The 20,257-nt window shown below is 34.7% G+C and overlaps 1 protein-coding gene and 1 long non-coding RNA gene across 2 annotated transcripts; both read right to left on the reverse strand.

Annotated features, from left to right (window-relative positions):
• Positions 1–8,549: 8,549 nt before the first annotated feature.
• Positions 8,550–11,043, reverse strand: LOC140009209 (uncharacterized). Its single transcript, XR_011816566.1, has 4 exons — positions 10,828–11,043; positions 9,248–9,328; positions 9,091–9,142; positions 8,550–8,944 (listed from the first exon to the last, which is right to left on the reverse strand). It is a non-coding gene; the product is annotated as an uncharacterized lncRNA (long non-coding RNA).
• An 895-nt stretch (positions 11,044–11,938) lies between these two features.
• LOC113696054 (dammarenediol II synthase-like) lies at positions 11,939–18,780 on the reverse strand. The gene is made up of 15 exons (XM_027215378.2): positions 18,518–18,780; positions 18,241–18,429; positions 18,041–18,130; positions 17,731–17,925; positions 16,657–16,908; positions 16,239–16,427; positions 16,011–16,124; positions 15,637–15,879; positions 15,450–15,548; positions 13,256–13,362; positions 12,999–13,142; positions 12,734–12,911; positions 12,482–12,562; positions 12,281–12,364; positions 11,939–12,155 (listed from the first exon to the last, which is right to left on the reverse strand). The coding sequence occupies exons 1-15, from the start codon at positions 18,716–18,718 to the stop codon at positions 12,036–12,038; spliced, it is 2,286 nt and encodes a 761-aa protein (XP_027071179.1). The 5' UTR covers positions 18,719–18,780; the 3' UTR covers positions 11,939–12,035.
• Between the last annotated feature and the right edge of the window lie 1,477 nt (positions 18,781–20,257).

Here is a 20,257-nt window from a genome sequence, read left to right on the forward strand (position 1 = left end):
ATCCTAATCAAGTTTTACATTTATAAACTCCTAAATACCCCACACGCGATTTATCGCAAGTATACGAATCGTGAGCGAGTATAGGGTATTAAGGGTCGATCCCACAAGGAAGATTGCAATTACCGGTACTACTAAAGCTTCTCTATTATTTAGACTATCAATGAATTATAACAAATTAAAACCTACTAAAATTATACAAGAAAATAACAAATAAAAGCTCCTTAGGTTGTGGTATCCCCAACTACTCATGCAAGTGCTATATTTGGATCATTTAGTACTACATCTAGGCTAGTTATAGTGTAATTTCCTTAAACATGTGAAACCTACTTTCGTAGTGAATCAACTATACTCATAACTAATCCATACCTATTTTCATGGTTATGAAATTAGCTACAAGTTCATTTCTTCAATGAAATTACATGAAATGAATCACTAAAAACCACATAAGTGCACCTCTACTTTCGTGAGTGTACTCCTTATGTTTAGCACTTCTTGAACTAGTGTTAAATCTCAATTTTCATTGCAGAAACAACACCTTAGATAATCACAATCAATGGTACCAGATTAATCATGATTTAAGAAGCCAAAGTGCTAAATAACTTGCTCAAATCGTAGCAATCAAATAACCAAACAATTAACACTAACAATCATAGAAAGTTCAACCAAACCCAAGGTATAAACTTTAGAAACACATAATGAACACAAAATCCAGAACTTGTATATTAACTAAACTTGGAATCAAATACAAAAGATAAAGAATTTGGAAGGAATACAACCCTTGTCACATGAGCTTTCTTCCTTGCCTTCTTCATCCTCCATCTTCATCCTAATCTAGATAATAAACAAGAATGGAAAAGCTACACTACTCTATACTAAACTAAACTAACACTTAGGAAGATGAAAGAGCTACATTTCTGCAGCTTCAAGCTTTCTCCCGTAGCTCACTCTCTATTTTTCTGCTATGAACTCCAATCTCTTCCCTTTTTTGCAATGAATTTGGCTCTTTAATGATGAAAGGTTGGTCAAGAAATGAGGCCTAGACCACTCTTTTACAGCTGCAAAGTAGTTCTCACATGTCTGGCATTGCATGTGACTTAGTGGAGGTGAAATTGAGTTTTCCGCGTAAAAAGCAGCCTTCTCTGACCACAATCCGGCCAGGAATCCGGCCACAAATCCGGCCAAATTCAGGCCGGATTGCTACAGTAAATCTGGGCTGCTACAGTGATCCGAGCTGCCACAGTACCTCGGATCCGTATGGATCCGAGCTCGGTTCCACTAACCCAGAAACAGCCGAGGGTTCGGATGAATAGTGGATCCGAGTGTGGATCACTTGCTCTGTTTTTTGCCCAACTTCAACCGATCTTTTCTTGATGTTAGAGGCTGAACCAGCTCATGTCTAAAACACGAAAGTTGTAGCCTTTTGAGTTATCTTTCTAATGCATCAAGAATCACCTCATTTGGATCTGTGTAGGCTGAGATATGACTGAAATACCCTTGCCTGCTCCATGCCTTGTTCCAGTTTCGACCAATAACAATTGACTCTGTACTTCGGCTTTTTGACCTGGAAAACCTTCAAACTAGATTCAGATGTCTTCACCAAAGTTGTAGATCTATCTCTTATCTTCAAATGGGTTCAGGAATCATCCCAATCCGATCATTGTAACTCAAGTTATAGCCGAAATACGAAAATGTGTCAAAACTGTCAAAATACACAAAATCCAAATAAAAAGTGATAAAAACCTCATTTAATCACTTAAAAACATTTATTCACCAATTATAGCCAAAATAATTCATTTTCTTCCAATAATATAACCAAAGTGACTAAAAATAATATAAAATGTCATACAATTATAACGTAAATTAGTCACTTATCAATAAAGAACCCTAGACTCTCTCCATTGCAAAATTGCAGCAAGGTTCATAAATAATTTCCAATACCCAAACTTTCGTCAAACCCCAAAATTTTTTGCTCGAAAACAAAATAGTAGTCCAAGGTACGCTTACACTCTTCTTACAACCCCAGCCCAAATCTTAGATGCATCAAGAATTCGTAATTTGTCATCATCAAATAATTTCTGGATCCAACACTCACATATTTTAATTGCAGTACAAGAGATTCTGTTCGCAATCTTATTTTATCTCCAAGAACCCACAACAATTGCTGAGAATATGGATGCCAAGGATGACAAATGGCTAAACTAATCTGGATACATGGCATTCTGGATGGAGAAGGATGACTGATGGAGGAATTAGTTTCTTGGTAATGCAAGTGTTTGGGTGTATCAAGTAGGGCTACACACAAGTCAAGCCGCTTGCGAGAAATTCGAGTCAAAACTCGATTCGATTTCAATCAACATCGAACTCGAACTCGAGGTCAAAGATTTAAATTCTTTAGCTTGCAAACCAACTTGATTATATATATATTGTCGCACCTTGTTTTTGAAATAAAACTGAAAGTGTTTAAAATTGAGTTTTTGATTTTTAAAAATAAAGAAGAAAGTCCTAAAATGGGACTTAGAGAATGCGACGGTTTGGACCCAAAATATTAGTCTAAAAAGGGTTTTTAGAGAAAAAAATTAGAGTCGTCACTTGGTATCGAGTTTAGGTGTACCAAATTACTCAAAATATATTTTTAATGAAAAAACAAATAAACCTTTTTTAGACGACTCCAAATCTTTGAAAACAATAAAAATGAGTTTGGAAATCACAGTTGAAAAAAGGGAAGACAAAAATTTAATCGACTCAAATCTAAGGCACCCTTCAATCTAGTCAAGATTAGCTGCAAGATTTAGTAAAATGTTTTCCTAATCTAACATATAAACTCATTACATTTGAATGCTTCTGTATGCATGCAAACCTAGACCTAGAGGTAGGGATGCAAATGAACCAAACCGCTCGCGAGCGGCTCGAGTCGAGCTCGAGTTGGCTTGAGTCAAACTCGAGCTCAAAATATTAAGCTCGTTAGGCTCGCGAGTTCGAGTATATATATATATATATATATATATATATATATATATATATATATATATATATATATATATATATATAATATTATTTTATTAATTTTTTAAAAATAAAATAATTATTTTTTATTTTTTTGAGCTCGAGCTCGAGTTTTAAATTGTCAGCTCGTCGAGCTCGAGTTCGAGTTCAAGTTCAATAAAAATAAGTTAAGGTTCGGTTCGATTAGACCAAAACTCGACTCGGGAGGGATGAATTGTCTCTTTAAAACTTAATTGGTACCAATCACATTAATTGCGAAGCCTAAGAATAATTTTTTGAAAAGGTCACAAGAAATGCAAATATGAGACTCGAAAAAAGAAAATTATGATATATATATATATATATACATGTCCTAGAAGGGACATATGCAACATAATTGGTGAGGAAAGCTAAAATTCGTGAACAATTTTCCTTCTTACAGAGGGGGATAAGAGCGTGCTAAGTCTAAAGAACCATACTCGCTTATTCTCCATATTCGGAGAGTGACTCTCAGTCTAATCAAGCAAATAGACTAAATGATCTAAATGAAATGCAAGTCTAAATGGTATGATTTGTACATATAAGGATAAAGGGATTAATATAGAGGATATTCAATGCAAATGGAAATAACTTTAAAATGAAAAAAATGCATAAAATGAAATAAATGTCATACAAAGTGTGAATCTAGCACGCGAATAGCCTAAAAGGACTAGCAAATGGCATGATTTGCACATATAAGGATAAAGGGATTAATATAGAGGATATTCAATGCAAATGGAAATAACTTATAAATGAAAAAAATGCATAAAATGCAATAAATGTCATACAAAGTGTGAATCTAGCGCGCGAATGGCCTAAAAGGACTAGCATTAAATCAGCCCATTTCTACAAATTCTCACTAGCGTTGGACTAGTGAGAAATCGGAAGAAAAAACCATAACTAGCATTGAACTAGTATGGTGACATCATACACTCATTATAAATAAACAAATAAATAAAGCAAATAACACATAAAGCATAGAGAGCACATAACACGTAAGCATAATATTTAGATGCAAAACCCTAAGAAAGCGAAAAATTATATAAGCACACAAACACACAAGTATACTAGCAAATAAAACCTAACAATTACATTTGGAAACCCTAACTATAATCTAAAAGGGGGATTTTGAAAATAATACACCCGTGTATTACATTTATCTAACTAATTACATTTTTAGCAAAATTAAAATCTATCTATTACATGGCCTATCTAAATACATTTTCTTGGGCAAAAGGGTGAAACCTATCTATTACAATTTGGCATTCAAATGCCTCCCAAATAAGCATCTAAATTAAATAAATGAAAATTTAAAATGAGTAAATAAAAGAAAAAGTACTTAAAACATGCAATCACACATAAAAACACATAGGAGCACATAAAAAAACATTAAAAAAAATAATAGAAGGTACCTTCCTTGAAGTAGTGGCTAAATGATGTAGAGTTTGCCTTATTTATACTCTAAAATCAACAAAATGATCAAGGTACCAATTTAATTGATAACACTTTAAAAGAAAATGTAAACATATAGCAAATTCACCTTATTATTTTTAAGAAATGTGAATAAACATAAAATCCCTAAAAAAATACAAATTTTGTAAATGAAGCATGATTTACAATTTAAAGAAGATAAGCAATTGTAATTAAGAAATAATAAAAATTAAGGATCTAATTGCAAAAATTGAGAAGTTTTTTAGGTCAACTTATAATTCTCAAAAATAGCGTCAAAATTGAATAAAAAGTAAAATTTAGGGATCAAAATATAATTAAATTAAGGGCCTAAGTGAAAGAAATTCAAAATTTAGGGACACAATGAAATTACTCAAAAGAACAGGGTTTGTTTCTGATTTCACTTAGAAAAACAACCTTGGGCCATATTTTTGGGCAAAACTCTTCAGCCCAATACAAATGACCGGATTATTTTGTTAAAAAGAATGGATCAACCCAACTTATTTTTTTCTTCTTAAAACCAAATAAAAAATGTTGGGTTTGAATCTCAAAACCCATGCACAAACCCAACATAAAATAAATTCTTGGCCCAATTCTTTAGTCCAGGAACATGTTCCATTAAACATTTACAACTCAAATGGATCTAACATAACAAAACAAAACATGTTGTAAAACTAATAAAATAACAAGATATAGGATAAAATAAAATAGAGAGAAGTAGACAAAGGTAATAAACCCTTCTTTCTTATTCGCCCCAAAGAAGATCAAAAACTCACCTCTTAATACCAGAAATTAGGCCACATGATTGCATTTTCTTTATATAACCAATATTAACATGTCCTAATCTAGCATGCCATAAAGAAATGGAATTAACAATATGAGCAGAAGAAGATGCATTTTCATTGATCACATCAGAAATGTTGAGTACAAAGAGTCCCTGATTACAATAGCCCTTGTCCACAAATACATTATTTTTTGTCATTATAATCTTGCCAGATTCAAATGACACTTTCACTCCAACTTTTCCTAGCAAAGCTACGGAAACCAGATTTGCCCGAATGTTTGGTACATGCAGCACATCAATAAGAGCCAAAATTTTTCCTGAAGTGAGTTTCAAGAGTACTTTGCCCTTACCCAAAACTTTAACAGTTCGTGAGTCACCAAGGTAGACCACTTCTTCATCATCCCCTATAGAAGTATAGGAGGAAAATGCTTCTCGACTTGCACATATGTGTCGAGTAGCCCCAGAGTCTACCACCCACTCTTTCACATTAGCTGCAATGTACACTTGGGAGATGACAGCAGCAATTATATCATCTCCTTCGGTTAGGTGCACCTTAGGAGGATTAACATTTGCTTTGTCACCTTTATTGTGTCTACATTGGGCCAAATGATGTCCTGGTTTTCCACAATAATAGCAATTGCCTTTCTTTTTCTTAAAGTTGGGATTGTTGGACTTGATGTTAAAATTGTTGGGCTTGTAATTTTGGGATTTATTGGCGTACCTTTTGTTCGTGTTATTGTTGTTTTGAACGTTGCTTTGTATCAGGTTCACATTGAGACTCATTTCTTTAGCTCTGGCGGCTCTCATTTCTTTCTTGTTGGCATCTTCAATGAGAATGTGCTTCACGAGCTCATCAATAGTGTAGTTTTTCTGCTTGTGCTTCAGGTTGTTTTTGTAGTCAGTCCACGACTCGGGCAATTTTTCAATTAGCATGCCTGCTGCAAATTTTTCAGGCAAATTGATGTCTTCATTTTTCAAGTCCTCGAGTAGCATCTGGTATTCCGTGATTTGGACTTTCATTTCTTTGTCTTCCGTCATCTGCCATTGATTGTATCTTCCTATGACGAATTTTTGTTTGGTTGCATCTTCAGCGGTGAATTTTGTTACCAAAGCTTCCCAAATTGTTTTGGCCTCCTTACAGCTACAGTACACGTCAAACAGTTCATTTGAAAGTGTTTGCAAAATAGTATGCCTACATACCTTATTGGCATATTGCCACGATTCTTGTGTTTTGACATCTATGGTTGAAGCAGGTTGGGACTCCGTTAGTGCAAAGGCCACTCCATGGATGTCGAGTAGTGAGTGTACTCGTTCTTGCCACCTTTTGAAATTTTCATTGGCAAAGACTTCAACTCTGGAGATATCCGGAAATGGCTTGGCGAATGGAAGTGCAACTGCAACGGCCGCGGATGAAGGTTGTGGGGTGTTAACACTGTCAGATGCCATAGTTTCTTAGATTGTAGCAAAAATGGTGAACAGTGTTAACACGAAAGTACAAATAAATTGAACAAGCTTGAGTCGTGTTTGAAGAACACTGTCCTAAGAAACTATTTCAGGGGTATTGAAATGTTTCCCCAGGATTAAACAAGCCTTCCTCTTCTATCAAGAGGGAATTAGAACCAGCTAATTTTTAGTCCAGCAATAAGAGAGAGAGAGAGAAGAGAGAGCAGAGAGTAGAAGTGAGAATTAGAATGTGTGTCGTGCGTTCCAAATGAATCTGCCCAAGGCCTCTATTTATAACCTCTGTAATGGTTTTAAACGTTAGTAAAGGATAGATATTATCTCTTTGCTTGTTTAGAAAAAACAGGACACGTGCAATTTCAAAACCTTTGGAAATAGTCAAACAAACTTCAAGGAAAGCTTTAAACGTCAGAGCCTTTGGAAGAGTCAAACAAACCAATTCCAAGCTTTAACTTTGTTTGACCGAAAGTTGTGGGATAACATAATGCTCCACGTTTCCGTTTAAATCCATGTGCATGCCAACAACTTTTTCTTATCCGATAGAAGCAACCTGATAGAGTTTGAAATTGTCAAAGCATGACTATGAGTAACAAATCTTTTGAAATATACAACAAACGCAGCAGAAAAGAGGAGGAAATTCAGTAGTTTACCTCTAGTTCTCAATGGCTTTAAGCTAGGAGAAATTTCTGATCTCTCTCTCCCCGAATCTTAGCTAGATAAACTGAAATTCTTCTTGATTCTTGGCTGGTTCTCACGGTTGAAGGAGGGCAGAATGAATTCCTGGTTGTTGTTGCTTCTTTTCTTTTGGTCTTTCTCTCCTTTTTCCTCTTAATATCTCTCGGGTAGCTAGACTAAAGAATGAACTACAGCCAGCTTCTACTTGTTGCCTCTTAACCGATCAAAATTACATTTGCATGCTACTTGGCTAGCTAATGAGGACAAGTGTCCTCCAAATTTAATGCTGTCTTGTTTGCGGTTGTTTGCAGTTGGAGAAGAAAGAAAGCTTTCCGTTATTTATCTCTCGGGTCTTATTGTTTAAGAAGGTAGAGATAGTTTTCTTTCGGTGGTTAGTGGCAGACAACAACAAATGAATTGGTTTCTCTCGGTTCCAAATAGAAAGTAATAAGAGATGCTCGTAGATTGTAACCATTCTCAATTCCTAATAGACGGCAATATTAAGTAGTAGTATATTACCCTATTCTCGGTTCTAATGGTAGACAACTAGTAGTTTCTTTCGGTTTCTAACTAAAAGGGAAAATGCAACATTTAATTCTTTTACATATTAGGCATTTACATGATTTCAAACGAGTGTTTTTCCATGTTTATTTTTTTATTTATTTTTATAACAACAAATTCTAACTAATACTAATATTTAATGGTGTAGGTGATACAATTTCCTAAGGTATTACCGGTTTATTTGTTAACAAAAAGAAGTAATTAAACATGTATATTAATAATAAAAGAAAATGGAACATGTATTAAATTTTAAATAAGGCATAAAATTTTCATGCTCTCACACTGTCACTATTTCTTTATTACTACCACAGGTTTTTCTAATCAAAGTAAAGCAAAATCAAATATCTTTTCCTTTTGTATGCAGTATTTATGTTTAGTAAAAAAATTATTAAACCATTTTTACATTACATAATTTCTAATGAAATTAGTAATATTTTCTAAATAAATTGGAATAATTTGTAAAATATGTTATTTTTTTACCAATATAATCAAAACAGCTCATTGCGTAATAAGGTATTGTACAACTCATTTTAAGGTATGCACTGCAAGTTATTCATGCTGTTTTTACACAAGTATTTTGAATGCTGTTATCACAATATTTCCAGAAATACATACTCATCCATATATAATAACGGCAAAGTAGCGGCAAATACCTCAAGGAAGAACAGTACAAAAATTCACTCAACCAACAACATGGACCATTTAGGCGTGTCCTATCAAAGTATGAAATACACTTCCAAATATAAAGAGAACTTCTAGAAATTAAGTAAAACTACTTACTTTTTCTATACAAGTATGAACCTTCACGGTTTGATCCACAGGGTCGTAAAGACTATCAAGGTACAAAAGCACAAAGTTTCTGGGTCTTAAAGACGAGCAAGGTACCAAACGCCCCATGACTTGTACAAGCCCGTTCTCTCTAAATTTTGATTAGCCAAATATCCAAGCAAGTACAAATTGTAACATCGCATCAAATCAGATGTATAACATCCCCTGACATACATAAAATACAAAAGGAAATATTGTAAACATAAAACAAGTAAACACCAGAAATTGCAAACTAAGGAGATTAAACTACCTTGGAAGAAACTTAAATCATCCTAAAATATTTTAGCAAAGACGAACAAAAAAAATTGTACCCTCTCAAGAATAAAATTCCTTAATGGTCTTGGTTGAAATCTGGTTCACTCACTACAAAACCATCACAAGATTTATTATTAAAAAAAAAGCCACAATAGCACATAATCATAGCAAATAAGTGACATAAAACTTAGGCGTGAAGGAGGAAAAATGTACCTGAATATTTTCGTCTGCTAACAAGCTAGTGTTTCGTACATGACTATGGATTAACGAAGGATTGCATGCCCACATTAATGCCTATACAAATGCAAATACAGCACAATTATATTTCATGTCTTCACATAGAAATAAAAGCAAACTGTACATTACTTGACCAGGAGGAATGGAGAGGAACGAAGAACTCAAGCATCTTGGAGCTAGAGCATACGTTGAGCCAATGGGTGGAGTAACAGAACATATAGCTAGAAGGGCTATTTCAATAGCAGCATCCAAAATGCCTATACGGACTCAACTAATCGCTAATAAAGTCAATTGAAATCGAAAAACTTGCAGGACTGGCCGTTACTTATAACTTACGTAATGAGATGAGGGAAACAAGATTCTATAGCAAACCCGTCTTTAGTTAATAGATAATCCATCTTTCATCCTTTTCAGCTGCCTTCGTCAAGGAAGAAAGAATACTGACTTATTGCATCCATGCTGTGAATCTGATTGCATAATTACTTTGGAACGACTACAATTTTAGAGGGGAAGGAGAAAAATACTATCTAGATTCAAATATAATTGAGTAACCATAGTAACAGTCTATTTGGCAATTAGAACTTTTAATTTTCTCACTGCACATAGTAGCAATCATAACATACAAATTTCTATTTGACTAACGGAAGTGAGACAAGTTTTATATTTAGGTAGAAGAAATTTTGTACTTTAAGGACTAAAGTAGGACAGATTGTATATCTTAGGAACTAAGATGGGACCAGATTTATCCTTTAGGAATTAAAGTGTTCTATTTTGAAATTCAAAAATCAAAGTGGAAATTCGGTTCATAGTTGAAGAATGCATCCCTGTTTCATATGTACAAGGTTAAAATTAATAAACCATGGGTTTAAATAATTTATTTAATAGTTTTATCATCTGGTTTTTTCTTTTGGTCTTGAAGAAATAGAAATTACCGAACATATTAGTGTAGTCAACTTGTTCTCTTAAATTATACATAAAATCGAACTTTTGTATGCCTAATGAAAGCACTACATAGTTAGAAGTTAAAATGCTTGTTGCAATTGACAAATAAATTATGCTGTTTGGGTCGGTGGGTTTGAATTCAATAAAGCATTCAGTTGAATGGATTTGGAATTATGATCAATTGAAATACATTGTTTGGCTGGTTTTTTAAACTAGCAAAATTCCAAAGTTCACAAATATAAGTCAAGTTCTAATTTATTGTATACTAATATTTTACACATCACAACCCCCCTCCTCCCCCAAAAAAAAAGATGATCAAGTTGGCCGTAACTGAAATTTGTCAACTGTGCTTTTAATCAAGTTGTTTGGTGCTTTCTAATCCCATACAAGCATCAATCATAGCATACAAATTTCTTTTTGATATTTCACCAAACATTTGTTATGCATTCCCAAATTGAATGCTTTTCACATAAATGCCGACACACTACTATGTTTCACATACAGGGTCTTAGTCATTTCCCACATATTTTTCAAGTTGATAATCAAATCAAATGAAAGATAAACAAATTAAAGCAATATAATCAAGCGATTTTCAAGAAACATGATAGTCTAACCTTTTGGCTGTTATTTTTTATCTTCTCTCTTGCCGGATACCACCACCGCAGCCATATAAAAATCTCAACCTTTTGGTTGGGCATCCAAAACCGATCGATCAAGAAGGAGAGAGGGAAAGTGTGGACTAAACAAGAAAATTTTGCAAGGAAAAATTTCTATTCCATCATATCGTGAGGTGAGAAGAAAATAAAAGGAAGTCAAGCAACTTTAGAGAGTATAACCCAAAACCGTTTCAAAAGCCGGTGAATTTTTTACTTAAATTTGTAAATTTTTTACTTTTAGTATTAGTAAGTTTAATTTAAGCAAAAGTAAATTTTGTCAAATAATAAGTAAATTATATTACTCAAAGTGTAAATTTCTGTTTCTAACTAAAACTTACTCTTTCAGGCATATACTTACTCGTTATAATTAAAAACTTACTAATGTTAATATTAATTATTTTAATATAATATTTTAAAAGTCACTAAAAATTTTGATTTGTCACTAAAGTTAATAGAAACCTATAATAGTAGGTTTCTCTGACATCGTTACCATAACAATAGATACTGTAGCATTGTCCATCATTTAATCACTTTTATAAATTGCACACCTCCTAATGTAAATATTAGCATAGTGTGCATTTAATTATCACCTCTTAGTCTAAATTCATAGCTGATGCAATTTTTTAACTTGGCCTGTTGCAGGAAGTTCCGGAATTTCTAGACAGAATATCACAAGAAAGTTGGACTCCCACGATTGTGACTGCCTATACTCTTTAAGAACGGCAATTGCTCTATTTTAAGAACGGCAATCTGGCACTTCCTTTGGTGTTCTTATTTTTTGGTCGGAAACGACTAGAAAATAGGTGTCCGTGGCATTGTAACTTTGCCATTTGAGTTGTGGCAGTTTATGTAAACCAAATGTCTGAGGAATGCTTCATTGTTAGTTTTTTATGCATGTTTCCTTCATTGTTTAACTAGTTTATATACAACTCTTTCTGCAAACAACTTCCTGAAGCAAAATATATGCAACATATCGATGTTATATATTTTTCTAATCACAGGAATATATTCTGCAACATATCAATGTTGTAGTCGGCGTTACAGCAAAATCTTGAACTAGCTAGTTATTCCAATACATCGTAAACTTTGAGTGGAACTCCAATTAGATAGATCCACATACAACAATAACAACATTGTTTTCAATATTTTAACAGTGGATGATCATATTACACACTTTGGGACGGCCATACACGTTTACGATATTCTGCAAGTGCCCAAAGTGGGAAAATATTTCTATATTCTGCATAGTGAAGCATACAATTCCTCATGTACGCCCCTGTAATTTCCTGTGAAAACATGTAAGATCATTTCAATTATGTGGTTTATGCACAACTAAAAGCATTTATTTTGTGTGTGTGTGTGTGTGTGTTGTATATAATTTTCAAGCCAATTAATTGAAAATTATGTCAACCTGTTGAGGAAAATCTCCATCATCCATTTGAGCATTGATTAACAGTTTAGCTGCCCTGTGCAGTGGTGTTGGATCTCTCTCAGCCTAGTGAAAAATGGCAATCAAAGAAGCATTTAATGAGCAGTTTATGCACATGCATACTCGTTTGTGTAATCTAGTGGTAACATTTAGTTTCAACACCTATAGAAAATATCTGCTCACCTGTCCACCAAACATTAGTCCTAACATGGCCCAAGATGTTTGAACCAAATTTGTTCTATTCCCTTCTAGAGGTATGTATTTCTGTAAAGCGATGAAAACATCAAAAAAGAAAGAAAAAAATTGGAATAGAATTGCAATAAATAATTGAATTTCTTTTCCTTTTGTGACTCTTGCTTTAGCTAGAATGATAATATTCTCCTTTGGGGGAAAAAAATCTGGTGGTATAACAAGATGGCCATATTTAGTATTTACCATGCTAGGGCAAGATTGATGGGATTCTCCCCAACCACCCTCTTCATTTCGAGTAGACAAGTAGAAGTTAACAGCTTTACGAACTGATTCACTGTTCTCGTATGTTTTCCCTGCTGCAGCAAGTCCTGCTAGAACAAACGTAGTGCCATAGAGAAAGCAAATTCCCCAATAGCCATACCTATCAAACAAGAATTCAATTAGGTAAAAAAGAAAACCAAGTACAATTGTTTAGTTTCGGTTGCAATGTGATTTAATTTTAATTTACCATGAACCATCAGGCCATTGTCTTCCTTCAAGAAAATGTACAGCTCTGGAAACAGCAATTTCTATTTCTTTCTCCCTGTGCCCTGGATGCAGCCGTTTGAAAGAAACAAGAGCCTCGATGATAGATCCAGTATTTTCAACATGCCTGAATTGCCAAATGGATAACGACAGCAAAAGTCCATAAAATTATGATGGTTAATTAGTGATTCTTAGTAAAATAGATAAATATGAAACTATAGTGGGGATAATGATATTCACTCTTGCTCCACAACGATGTCAGCAAACAGCTCGGAAGGGTTCAACTGTTGCAAATATGGTTGAGGAACCGCAGGCTCCCAAACGGCAAAACCACCACTATCAGGACTCTGTTTTAAACCCAAAAAAAAAATGAAAGAAATATTAGCCAATTGATATATGATTTTAAAACTAGGAAATGGATTCCTAAAACAGTTCAAATCATTACGAGCTAAATACAAACTTCCAAGTGACAAATATTGATAATCAAGATGATTACGTATTGAAAAGCTACAAGTTGCCCCCCGAGCGCTATTCTGTTGTCACTGTCTCAAGAAATTGTAGAGCCAAAATTAGGATTATTTTCATGATTTTATTGTTATTTTTAATTAGTTTTGGTAGGATTATTATTGTGGTTATCGGTGTTAAAGGAGCATGCAAAAAGAGAAAGCAATTCGCACAATTTTAGATCATGATGGGTCCTATGATTGGTCCTATGTTTGGCACCTGACATATTTTTAGTTATTTTATTATTTTGTTGTATCTTCTTAGGAATTTAGTATTAGTTTGTTTTTTAGTCTAATTTGGTGTTTTAGGGTTTCTTAGTTATCAAGTAATTTACTAGACTAGTACTTCTAACCTATAAATAGGCATAGTTAGGGCTACAAATTGTTATTGATAGTGGTACCAAATCATATGTCAAGCAAACAATATGTCGACATATTGTTATTGATTCATGGTGGGGTTCCATCAGGTAACAATTCTTGAATAAAGGGTGTTTGTGAAACCCATTATGTTCCTATATTTCCGATACCGCATCATGCGGTATCGAAGTAGGCTTCTTCTGCGATGACCATTGATGCACTTCGCCCTAATCTTGACCACTTTAGAGCTAGCTTGGATTGCTTCGAGTCTACCTCAAATGTTTCGAAATCCATGGGGATCGTATGGAACGTCTTCTTTATGACCGACACCATGGACTTGAAGCAAAGGGTTACTTCAAGAGACTTAATGCCACATGTAAGTTGAGAGATTCGGTCTTGACACAAGGGTGCGAACCCGATGGCAAAGAGATTGAGTTCAACTCTACGATCATGGAGTCCGAGGGATTGGATAAGTTTCGGGATTTAGAGGTCGACAAATTGTTTGTGGATCATTCCCTAGCAATTCCACAAGAAAATCCATCCTCAATGGATTGGTTGCCTGGTGTCTCGATTGATGCAATTGTTTTCACAGGCCAAGAAATTATTACTCTTGGCGAGAAAACTATTTTTAATGATTGTTCTTTACTTGACAATTTTCACACTAAGGCCGAGCATATTGAATTCTTTGCCAGTAAGAGAAAAATGGTAAAATTTGTGTGGTCACTGGAGGATTTTGTCATCGTAGGGTTTGACCTTAATTTCTATATAGTTCCTAGGATGGTATGTGGTTTCTTATATTCATAACTAGATGCAGTAGTTCCATTGCAAGAAGGATCGTGGCTATTTCTTCTCATGGGTCTTGTGTTTAACTCCTTTGTAGAACTCAAGAGCGAGTTCTTTCTAAGTGAGAGAGTCTAATGTGGTACGAGTTGCACCCCGGGAAATTTTAGAGCCGAATGAAGGACTATTTTCATCGTTTTAATTAGTTTTGGTAAGATTATTATTGTGGTTTTCAGCATCAAAGGAGCATGCAAAGTAAAGTAATAGAAAGCAGTTCACACAATTCCAGATCTTGTTCGGCCCTATGATTGGTCCTATGTCGGATACCCGACATAGTTGACACAGCAATATATTTTTAGTTATTTTCTTATTTCGTTGTGTTTTCTTAGGATTTTAGTATTAGTTCATTTTTTAGTCTAATTAGGTGTTTTAGGGTTTTTTAATTATCAAGTAATTTACTAGACTGATACTTCTAGCATATAAATATACATAGTCAGGACTTTTGTAATTACATGACTTTTATCCTAATAAATCAAATACCAATTATTGAAAGTTTCTCTCGTTTTTCATGAATCTTTGATTCATGGCCAGGGTTTCGTTCATGTAACGATTCTCGTATAAAAAGTGTTCGTGAAACCCCTTCTATTCCTACTCTTCCGCTACCCCATCACGTATTTATATTTTTCCTCTTAGTATGATATTTCAATGCTAATTTCCTTCACGCTTCTTCCTTCCTTATCTAAAAGATTAGCACAAAAAATCCCTAAAAGTCAAAGAAATAATGGAATTCATACCTGCAAATATAGAGAGATGTTGACAGCGTCATACAAGCGCTCAACATCAGCTTTTTCTCCAGCAATCTCTTGTGGCATTTCTGAGAAACGCAGCAGGCACTGCATATAAGAATAGATTGATTAAGACAGGCTATTTGGAAAGACTATTCTTTGATCGACTTTATTGGATTATCAAAGCTAAGATTACCTTGAGTGCTTCTGCTGTACAATCTGAGACAGCCAAACCTTGGTCTTGATCAGAGAAAGTCCAGGAACCTTTGGTGAAATGGCGATACATTTTCTTGAAGTCCCCTTTCAGATTTGTTTTGCATTGTGATTCTTTCAAGTAAAAATGTGCTTTCTTGAGGCTGTCTCCATATTCATCCACCATGCCACTTGCAAGAATTGCCCGACTAGCAAAAACACAGTCCCATACCTGACTTCCAGCGGTCTACAAAAATCACGCACATTAAAAAATTGGTCTTGGTTTTTGACATGGTTCTCACTGCTAATTAGATGGAAATTTGTCTCTAATTTGTCATTTTCAGCTCTAGTTAGAATCTCCATCCCTAAAAGACAAACCTGCATTTTCATTCCATCCTCAGCAAGCCATAAATAATCAGGAACTCTAGCAAGATGGTACTTGAAATCATCACCATCAGGATCGTGTGCCCAAAAACACATCATTTGTAAGCTCTGCATTCCAGATACTGGTCAGAATTATTTAAGACAATTGTCCGAGTCCAATCTTGGTCCAGTTAGTTAAAATTGCCCAGCCAAGTTTATTTCCTTAATTATGATAAATCTAACCTTTTCGACACATCCGGTTGTTATGTATCCGCTCACTTCTGCACCATAACGCATGTGTTCAATTGCCTTTGCCATAGCCCTTTGCCTAATCTTGTTACAAGGCCAACGTCTTATAATTGGCTCAAAACAGTAATTTAGAGCATCCCATAAAATATCTTGGATAAAGGAGTGAGGGTAGTACAAGTCCTCCTGAAATCAATAATTTGTATGACCTGATCAGTCATCATCGAAGTTGATCTTTAAAAAAGAAAGAAAAAAAAAGACGGTAAAGTTAGGCCGTGAACAGCCAACCATGGTACTACCTATAATATTCACACTTCATTTTATTATAATGATGTTTGAAAGTTAATTAATTAAATGATACATATAACTCAGTCCTTTTTCAATTACTTAAAAATCTAGGGGTGATTTGGCAGACCTTGCAACAATCATGGCGAGCTTTGTTCCAGTTAATTTGGTCATATGGCATCACATGAATCTCTTGTCTCAAGGACAAGACGAGATCAGTGAGCGGCCCGCGATACTTTCTCCCATACAGATAAGACATAGGCATGTACGTCGAACGGCAGAAACACCACATTTTTGCCGGATGGTATGGAAAAAACTCCGGGAAAAGCCAAAACTCTGGAGGCAGTGGATTGCAACCATCCCAATCATACACACCAAGAACCTGACACATTTCACAGCCTTCATGTCATCACAAAATCTGTAATTTTCCATAAATTTCTGATACAGATTTTTTTTTTTAATGTAAAAGGTTAAAAGTAGAATCAGTGGTGAAGCTAGGAATAATTTCCAATGGGGACAAAAATAAATTAAAATTTTTTCTATTTTTATTCTTTTTAGAAATAGGACATAACCAAAAAAAAAACGACAAACTCAGAATTCCCTCTCTCTTTTTCAATTTGTCTCTTTTTCCTTCTTTTTTTTTTTAAATGTTATGATGCACTAATAAAACAATCTTTTTACTTAAAGACTACAGAAACTTCCAGGTTTGGAAGCATGACAATTAATATAAATTTTAATTTGGAATCCAAATTTTACATACATGTTATGAATCTAACCGTAATAGCAAAATATATTATTAGTGTATACAAAATTTACTTCTTGAAAAAATATATTTTTATTAAACAAAGTCCATACAGATTGTTTCATTAACGAGTAATTAAGTGTAACAAGTTCCAATGAAACTAAATGATCCATGCAAGAGGTTTTTGGATTCTTTAGTAATCTATTTCTAATTTTCTATCAAGTTACAAAACTAGCTACATGTATACTTTTACTTTTCAATGAGTTATTGGGGCAAAAAATGACAAATTTGTAAAATTATATTAGTAATAGGCAAATTTTGAGGGGGGCTGGTGGCCCCGTACTCTACTAAATCCGCCTCCGAGTATAATGGAATATGATATGTATGTTTATGTCTATATATATATATATATATATATATATATATATATATATATGTACGTTTGTATGTATATACACATACCGAAAGATAAGTCTTTCCCCATGAGGGAATCCCAGTTGCACCGCCGTTATCAAGGATCCATTTGCGAGCTCTTGCAACTGCACCATCTCCACCATCTGGTCCTTCACCAAGTATACGTAGAGCGACGTAGCAAAGGGCTGATCCAATCATAGTACTATGGCCTTCTATGTAGAATCCCCAGCCACCATCTTCATTCTACATGCAAAACATACTCCTCTGAGCCAAACAGGAATACAAATCCAAAAACATGCATTTTTTTCCTTGCACAAATTATAGGATTTTTTTGAGTGAGATCATCTTTTTCACCTACCTGATGGTTGTAGAAGAAGCGAACCAATTCTTTCCTGTGTTCTGATGTTAAGTGAGTATTGATTGCTCCACTGATGTAAAGGGCAATGAGCTGCAGAAGTTACATGTTTAGAAATATCAGCTGAAGTTGAGAAAGTATCAGTTTCATTTTTCCCTTTGTCTTGTTTGATTAAACTTAAGTGATTTTGATCTCGAGCTTACCAGTGGTGGTGTGAAAAACATCGGTCCTGCATGCTCAGCTGGCCAGTGACCGTCTTTTGCCTGGATTGCGCGGTTTAACCTCACAGCTTTCCTGACGGCAGTTGTAGCTGTTTCATAAGTTACTTCTTCATCTTCTCCCAGCCTGACAGGTGGGATTCCCAAATCAATATGCGAATTTTCTTTCTTAAGCTGCAAAGAAAGCAAAACAAACACAAGGATATTAGTATCAACTGTTTCATGATCAAGAAAAATTGAGCATTACGATCATGATCATTACCTGCATTCTCATGAACAAATCAGCGCTTGCATGAACTCCCTTTTTCCTGTTATTTCTGTAGTCTTCACGAGCTCTTTCGAATGCTTTTCGTTCTTCCAGGGTTCCATCACTGGGATCCCACTCCCAAAATTGTCTGCCAACAAAGTTGCTGGTGCTGTATAGGTATGGTCCATTGCCTTCAGCCGTCTTAAGCCTCCACATTCTCTGGAACTCTGGTCCAAAAACAAAAGTTTTGTGTTATTAAGAACTTGAGTTATAGCAAGATTAGAGACAAGAAGATGGATTGTATGTCATACAGGAATCTAGAATGGCAATAATGGACTAGAAAATGATTCAGATAATGGTGACGGGATGAAGATTGGAGAGGGTGCAGAAGTACATATATAGAGCTTCCGTCTTAAAGAATGAAAATGTCTCGGGTTTCAATCTGTAAATGAATATAGTTGAAAAGTTGGCAGGGAAAAATTGGCTGGGTGTTTTCCAACTGAGTAAAAAGACTAAAAAATCCAATCATTAATTGATATAATACGAAGTAATTACCATGTAAGACAATACGAGGCAGAGAAAAGAAACAATTTTACACGTTTTGCCGTAATAATTAATTACTCATTAATTACTCTCTGCACATGCTAGGATTTGAATTTGGGGACTTTTTACACTGAAATACATCTCTCTCCTTAAATGATTATTTTAAAAATGTTTTTATGATATAAGAGTGGCACTGTTACAAAAAGATATGATTTGATGAGGGATCAATGATATTTTTAGGAATGCTAAATGATACTCCCTCCGTCCCACTTTGATAGTCTCGTTTCTTTTTTCACACAGTTTAAGAAATAATAGTTAACTTTGTTGGAAAAGTAAATTTAGATTGCTATTTTCCTAAAATACCCTTACATTAAATATGGTATAATTCTATGGGAACTTGAATTGTTAATAAAAAAAGAATCAACTCTTATTAAATGGAGTAGATTTATAGTAACAACTACTTACATTGAATAAGAGTATTTTAGAAAAATTAAAATACAACTACATTCTTCAATTGGAAAGTGGACTACAATTTGGGACAGATGAAAAAGGAATACAAGACTATCAAAGTGGGACGGAGGGAGTATTAGGAAGCCGAGAAGCTCCTATTCCTCTATCTTGATGAGAAAACGCGTTACCAACAGGGATTGGTCCGAGTGGTAAGCGGTTCGGATTCGCTTAAACAGGTCTCGTGTTCGAGTCCTAGTGTACGCAGACACCCCTATTGGGAGACTCACCTACCATAACCAGGTGGGCGACGCGGGTCGGGTCCGGATTAGTCGGGGCAAAGTTTCGGATACCGGGCGGGCAACCAAAAAAAAAAGATGAGAAAACGCATTATCCAACCTATTCCTCTCGGCCAAGGGATTTCCTGCTCTCCTCCATACTCATTGAACAAGCAAAGCCTTTCATTGTTCACAAGAAAAGTACTTCGACCTTAACTTGTCAAGGGCTTGAAGGACGGACTTAGGGGAGCAGGAAGTGGCCAGCACCTCCAAGTTTTAGAAAATTCGATTTCGCTTTCATAGAAAATTGCATATTTTTTAAAAATATTGTTTCTTAGAAATTTAATCTTTTGCTCCTGCAACAACTTTAAAGTATTTCGTGCTATGTACACAGGTTTTAATATGTTAAAATTCATCCCCTCAATATAAATTTTCTGGCTCTGACTATTAGGACTTCAACAAGAAAGCAATTAATTAAATGTAAATA

The sequence above is a fragment of the Coffea arabica genome, chromosome 6e (genome assembly GCF_036785885.1).
Source record: "Coffea arabica cultivar ET-39 chromosome 6e, Coffea Arabica ET-39 HiFi, whole genome shotgun sequence".
Lineage (NCBI taxonomy): Eukaryota > Viridiplantae > Streptophyta > Magnoliopsida > Gentianales > Rubiaceae > Coffea > Coffea arabica.

What these genes read in the sequence shown, in the direction of transcription:
- LOC113696054 (XM_027215378.2), bottom strand. Translation starts at nt 18,718, where the DNA reads ATGTGGAGGCTTAAGACGGCTGAAGGCAATGGACCATACCTATACAGC. An exon ending in CTCGCCATGATTGTTGCAAG is followed by an intron (nt 16,428 to 16,656) that starts GTCTGCCAAATC and finishes TATTGATTTCAG; the next exon opens with GAGGACTTGTACTACCCTCA. An exon ending in CAACCGGATGTGTCGAAAAG is followed by an intron (nt 16,125 to 16,238) that starts GTTAGATTTATC and finishes TCTGGAATGCAG; the next exon opens with AGCTTACAAATGATGTGTTT.